Raw genomic sequence first — 7,125 nt, forward strand, 5'->3', positions numbered from 1 at the left:
CGCCGGCCCAGGTGAACGCGAGCGACTACGAGCGCCTCATCAACGATGGCTTCATCTTGGCATGGGAGCGCCCCTCTACACGTAAGTTGACCCGTCAAATCAAATCATCTTTTGATCAAGGTTAGCTTAGGGTTTCCACTATGGCACCAGACAACCAATCATGCCACTCACTTTTTGAGAGGATGAGGCCGCAGACCCAGTCGTGGTCGTGGTGGATCGACGTTGGCCGCAGCCGGCCCGGCCAGCGCCGCATGCACTTGCATCTTCCTGCTCGCCAGACACGCGCCCACCTAACCATTGCCTGTAGGACTACTAGCCGAACTGGCATGTGCTGACATATGCTTGTTTTTAGCTAGATTTTCTCCGGTTCACTGCATATATCTATCCAAATGATAAACGCCACATGTGTGACACTTGTTCGTTGGTGCCATGCAATTGGCCTAGTGATATCATTTCCATCTTTAGTAGGTCGCCTATACATTTGGTTTTTCTCCTTATTAGGGGCTGACATTTCGGCTAGATGCATGCATGGTTGTGTTTTGTCACGGTGGCACTGGCCAGTCAGTGGATCATGAGGCTGACCTCTTAGTAGCCACGAGTAAAGCTGTGAAAGTCGGGTAAACGCGAAAGTACCTTTCTACACCCAGAGCATTTGCTCCTGACATGAACAGTACAATCAAAAAAATTCAAATAATTTTGAATTTTTTTTGGGACATACTTTCGCAAATGTTAGTTGTGTGACTCTGAAAAAGTTTTTTTTACCACGCCTTCCGTCAATGTGATTTTGTGATGAAATTTTGCATGCACAACTAACATTTTTGAAAGTATGCCACAAAAAAATTTCAGAATTTTTTGAAATATTTTTGATATTACTGTTCATACCAGGAGCATTTGCTCCTAGGTGTAGAAACTCCACGTCCGTGTAAACCTGTACTCTCGGCCTCTATCTGAGTTGGGTGGCAGTGCATGTCTATCTTTTATCCCGTTGCGACCCATTAACTTCGTGCTAACTTTTGGCTGTTTACCCAAACGTGACACCTAGTTTTCACTAAGAAAAACTCATGTACACTGAAATTGGGGATGTGGATGGATGAATACTGTCGTCTACCGTGTGAGGGCCCGTCCCTTTCACGGTCCCAAACACAAATAAGAATGAAAACGAAAGAAAAAAAATGGAGGTCGTCTAGTGAGCGGTCGTCTCCTTTTTCTCCGTCCCAAGCCAGAGTATTTAGAGTGTTGGGAGTAGTGGCTTCTGCATAGTTAGTCTGAACTCTAAACTTCTGAATTCTATGGCCAAAATTGGCTTTGTTCATTTGTTCAGCCGTATAATCCAGTGAGAGGCCAGTCATAATTAGTAGACTTTCAGAAATACAGAGTTGTCGGCTCATGTTTATTATGCAGGACTTTCTGCCAAATTGCACCGCGTTGGCCCACAATGGTGGGTGCTAAGTATTCCCTCCGTCCGATAATCCTTGTTGGAGAAATGAATAAAAATGGATGTATTTTGAACAAAAATATATCTAGATACATCCATTTCTCCGACAAATATTTCCGGACCGAGAGAGTATTATTCAGTGCTTTATGCAAGAGATAGTCCGTATAATGCGCTCGGGGCTCGGCCTATGTAGCTCTGCCATGTGAGGGCCCGTCCCACAAAAGAAAAACCAACACGCTCGTAGCTACTTCTCCCTTTATTGAGTAACCTTTGTTTTTAAAACTCAAAATTTTCATTAATTATTTCTTTAAATGTTCCCAAAATTTATAATACCTATCCCTTATGGGAATCGAACCCGTGTCTTCGACATGAAAAGATGATGTCCTAACCTCTGGACGAAAGGGACCAAAAAGCTATTTTTCATATACTTAAGAGAAGAAAAGTGGTTCCTTTTCTTTCTATACGAAATACTTGATGCACTTATTGAATGGAAACTTGAATTGAGAGAAAAGGTGTGCTACGCTTCTTCATTCTCGTAACTCAATCAATATCAAGAACATAAAGAGTTTGTATAGAGATGGATTTCTCTTCAGTTCCAAGACTTTTTTTTGAATGGCTCGTGTTGCGCTAGTGACACGTATACTTAAGAGAAGAGAAGTGGTTCCTTTTCTTTCTATACGAAATACTTGATGCACTTATTGAATGGAAACTTGAATTGAGAGAAAAGGTGTGCTACGCCATAAGATTAAAAATACTCAAAAAATTGATTTTATTTTCATGAATTTAGAAAGTCCCATGATTACTTTAAAACAGTTTATTGAATTGCAGAAATGCTCATGCATTTTAAAATCATGGATTTTTAAAAATGCTTATGATATTTTAAGCGTGCATGAATTTAAGAAAGTCAATGTATTAGAAAAAAAGGACCGTAGAATGAAAAGTGACAAACACAAATAAAAATCAAAAGGAAAGAAAAAATGGAAGAAAACAGATGATAATCACCAGAGAAAAGGCAATTACTTGAAAAAACCCGCCAAGAACCAGCCGCGACTCGCGCTGTAATTGGGGCTGGCCCATAACGCTCATTCTAGCCCGCTATCCGGGTTTTGGACCTTCCAATGCCTCTGCATAGAAGTGATTTTCCATGCACTGGCCAATCTAAACTGCATATCTGTCTGAATAAAATTTGTTACCCAAAAAAAATCTGAATAAAATATGTGAACTCCAAGTTTGAACTCAAATTCGCCCTTGTAAAGAAAAACATTTACGCAATTTCTAAAAAAACGCAACTGAGTCTTTTCTATGTTACGCAGTGACAAGTAGCCTGCCAGGTTGTACCGAGATTAGAATCTAGCTAGATAGAAGACATGAGGACAAAGATGCCGGAACCGAAATGATCAGGCTAAGCATCTTGGTTCCAGTCACATCACGGGGCCATGGAGGTCATGGTCATGGCTTACCCCGTCAAAGGGAAACTCTGAAATTTTTATAAGTCATGGCTTACCAGTCAAAGGGGTCACTCGCGGAATTCGTAGACAATGACCGTTCGCCCCAGTTTTCCAGTCAAATGTTCACCGCTCACTCTGCCGTCCGTCCCCATATATTAGACCACCGTATTCTCTCATAGGTGTAGCCTATGCCCCCCTTTTCTGTTCACTACAATCTTTTCAAATCTTCTGTTCCCATGGTACCGAGTTGCTGGTTCTTCCGGGCCCTGTGGCTACCACTGGTGCTCGCGGTGGCTGCGGCCGAGGAACAAGGGGAAGCCTGCTCGGGCTCGGCCAAGATGTGCGGCAACCTCACCATCTCCCGCCCGTTCTGGCTCACGGACTGGGAAAAGGGAAGACCATGTGGTCACCCAGACTTTGAGGTCTCTTGCGTTAACGGCAGTTCATTTCTAAGGAGCTCTATGCCCTTTAGCGGTGGCTTTGCAGTCGTCAACATCTCTTACCAGGAGGAAAGCTTGCACGTGGTTGATAGTGGCAAGCTGTACTTGTTGCTGGACGCCTCCAACAGCTGCCGAGTACCGATCTGGAACACCTCTGCCAAGCTCGGCGTCTCGTTCAGCGTCAATCCCGGCAATCTGAGCCTCATCGTGTACAATTGCACGGAGGAGGGCGCGGCGGCAGCCGTGGCTCGTCGGGATAGAGAGCTGGTGCAGACGGGACTGAGGTGCGGGAACGAGAGCGAGGTGCTTGCCCGCGCGGGAGTGCGTTACGACGCCACCGGAAACTACTCTGGCTACGCTTTGGAGGGCTGCGACGCTAGCATCGTGCCGGTGCTGGGCTCGTCGTCGGGCAGGACGAACGCGAGCGACTACATGCAGCTCATCAAGGATGGCTTTCTCCTCAGATGGGTGCGCCCCCCTACCTTTGCACGTAAGTTCACCCGCCGCAAATCATCTCTTTAATCCACTTCCTGGATAGCTATTAGCTAGCTAGAACGCTTGGAAACCGGGCAATCAACCGGGCTATTAGCTACTCCCTCCGTCCAATAATATAAGAGGGTTCAGTTGATCGTGCCGCGTGTCCTGCTTGCCTAAGGTGTGGGGCGATTTGCCTATACTAGTCAAATTGTGACATGCTTGTTTTTATTAGATATATTTTCCGAATCACTTATACTAGTATATCTTGGCAGCATGATGGCATGCAAACCTCGTGCTAGTTACTTACACCTGTCCACTAAGCGTGTGCGGTTGTCTCCTTCCTCCGTCCCAAGCCAGAGTACTTAGAGTTGAGAATGAGTGGCTTTTGCATAGTTAGTCTGAACTCTGAACTTCTGAAGTCTATGGCCAAAATTGGCTTCGTTCATTTGTTTAGGAGTATAATCCAGTGAGAGAGAGCCCAGTCCGAAATAGACTTTCAAACATATGGACTTGTGGGCTAATGTTTATTTCTTGAAATTTACGACCGAATTGCACCGCCTTTCCCCACAATGGTGGGCATCACTTTACTCAATGGATGGTCTATATAACGCGCTCTGGGCTTGCCCCATATAGTGCTGCCGTGTGAGGGCCCGTCCCATCAGAAGAAAAAACGGCGCGTTCGTAGCTACTTCTTCTTATGTAGAAAACCGGTTATTTAGTACCTTTTGTTTTTAAATTCAAATTGTTCATATTATTTCTAAAAATGTTCTCAATTTTTGTAATATATTTCATAAGTTCAAAAATACTAACAAAATTGAAGAAAATGCTGATGAATTTAGAAACTCTCATGGTTATTTCAAAACAGTTTATTGAATTATAGAAGTGCTCATGATATTTTAAACGTAAACAAAACCAGTGATGATCATTAGAGAATTGTAAAGAAAGAAGAAAAAATGTAAGAAAACTGATGATGATCATTAGAAAAAAAAAGGAATTGAAAAAACCACCAAGAACCAGCTGCGAAATTGCGGCCGGGCCATCACGCTCGCTACCATGCGATTTAGTGACAAAGTGTTACAACAATTGGTGAATACGAATTTCCCGCAATGGTGGAGTCTGGTCAGCGCAGCCCTGAATCCGGGTTTTGAACCTTAGCCTTTGGCCGTGGCATTACAATTCCTCTGAATAAAAGTGATTTTCCATACGCCAGCCAATCTAAATTGTAGATCTATCTGAATAAAATTAGTTCCCCAAAAATATCTCATTGAAAATGTGTGAACTCCAAATTTGAACATCTATTATCCCTTGCAAAGAAAAACATTTACACAATTTATAAAAAATGCAGCCTAGTAACCGATCATACTACATGACCTTTTTTTTCTGTTCCCCAAAAATATCTCATTGAAAATAGATTTTCTGAGAAGTCAAACTTTGACGAAGTTTGTGGAGAAAAATATATACATCTAGAATACCAAATACATAATATTAGATACTCCCTCCGTCCCATAATTAATGTAAGTCATTTTTTGACACTAGTGTAGTGTAAAAAACCGCCTTACATTATGGAACAGAGGGAGTACATCATAAGACGTGTTTTCACATTAAATATATTTCATATTGTAGACATAAATAGTTTATCTATAAACTTGGTCATATTGTAGATATAAATATATTTCATATTGTATGTAAATTGACTTTCTAGAAAATCTATATGCACTACATTATATAACGGAGGGAGTATGTTATACAATATAACCAGTAACCTGCCAAGTGTGAAGGTTGTACCGAGATTAGAGTCTACTCTTTTTGTTCCATAATATAAGAGCGTTAGGGACAGAGACTAGAGAGAGTAGCTAGACAGAAGACAAGAGCGCAAAGATGCCGGAACCAAAACGACCAGGCTAAGCATCTTGGTTTGAGAGTCACATCACGGGGCCATGATGGCCTTTGTCATGGCTTACCCCGTCAAAGGGGAACACTGAAATTTTGCAAGTCATGGCTTGCCAGTCAATGGGATCACTCGGCGTATCTGTGGACGACCAGTTTTCTATTCAAATTTGAACCACCCACTCTGCCGTCCGTCGTCCCCATATATCGTTCCTGGTCACTGGTTAGACCATCGTATTGTCTCATACCTGTAGCCAACCCCCCTTTGCTGTTTCACTGCAATCTTTTCAGTCTTGTGCTCATATGGCTCCGGGCTGCTGGTTCTTCCGGGCCCTGTGGCTATCACTGATGCTCACGGTGGCTGCGGCTGAGGAACAAGTGGAAGCCTGCTCGGGGTCGGCCAAGAAGTGCGGCAACACCACCATCTCTCGCCCGTTCTGGCTCCCTGACTGGGAAACGGGGAAATCGTGTGGTTCCCCGGATTTCGAGGTCACTTGCCGCAACAGCACTGCTCCGGTTATACTCAACTCTGCACCTATCAGCTTTGGCTTTGCAATCGTCAACATCTCTTACAAGGAGCGCAGCTTGCATGTCATCGATCTGGGCAAGCGCTACTTGTTACAGCACGCCCCCAACAGCTGCCAAGTGCCGATCTGGAACACCTCCGCCAAACTGAGCGCCCCGTTCAGAATCAGCCCCGGCAACCTGGGCCTCATCTTTTACAGTTGCCCCGAGGCGGCCGGAGCAGCGGCTCTGGCACAGGACGGGGAGCTTGTTCGTGCGGCGGGGGATACGACCGACGACGAACGACGAAGACAGACGAAGCTCGCTGACGAACTCGACGAAGTTCCTTTACGCCGAGATGCACCGTAGTGCAAAGCTAGTCTCAACTCACGTTGAAAGCTAGCACCGGACCTTGATCGATCCACACACAAAGTCTCCGTAAGCAAGCACAGACCAAAGCTAGCCTGTTCTAGCTAATCGATCTGTAGAACGCCTCCTGTACGTACACAACGGCCAGCCGGCCGGAACACACGCACGCACACGAGAATAGCTTGTTTGATGGCTACAGGAACGTGTCGTTCCTGCTACTTTATTGCTTCAAATCAGATCCACGGTCTGGTTGTTACAGGGTACAGGCTACATGTATATATAGCCTAGGATAGCTACGTGAGCAATACTACTCGGTTTGCTAATCCTAGTCCTACACGGTACATGCAAGTAACCTACTCGTACATGAATTCCTATACCTACTCGGTGACTGCTACTAGTCCGTGCCGGACAGGGGCACCACGTCGTGGTTAATCCCAACAGTAGCATCTTCTCCCTCCGTAGAAAGCCGGTTATTGAGTAACCTTGCCTTTTAAAATTCGAATTGTTCATTTATTATTTCTATAAATCTAGCGACAGACGGGAAGCGGAAGCGGGAGGGGCGGGG

At 44.6% G+C, this 7,125-nt stretch overlaps 1 protein-coding gene across 1 annotated transcript; it reads left to right on the forward strand.

Annotated features, from left to right (window-relative positions):
* Window positions 1–6: 6 nt before the first annotated feature.
* LOC125528787 lies at window positions 7–6,454 on the forward strand. The gene is made up of 2 exons (XM_048693225.1): window positions 7–1,947; window positions 2,163–6,454. The coding sequence occupies exon 2, from the start codon at window positions 3,072–3,074 to the stop codon at window positions 3,843–3,845; it is 774 nt and encodes a 257-aa protein (XP_048549182.1). The 5' UTR covers window positions 7–1,947; window positions 2,163–3,071; the 3' UTR covers window positions 3,846–6,454.
* Window positions 6,455–7,125: the final 671 nt, after the last annotated feature.

This window comes from Triticum urartu, unplaced genomic scaffold (assembly GCF_003073215.2).
Source record: "Triticum urartu cultivar G1812 unplaced genomic scaffold, Tu2.1 TuUngrouped_contig_5108, whole genome shotgun sequence".
NCBI lineage: Eukaryota > Viridiplantae > Streptophyta > Magnoliopsida > Poales > Poaceae > Triticum > Triticum urartu.

Bases quoted from the DNA above. Each gene is read 5' to 3' on its own strand.
- LOC125528787 (XM_048693225.1), top strand. From the start codon at position 3,072: ATGCCCCCCTTTTCTGTTCACTACAATCTTTTCAAATCTTCTGTTCCC.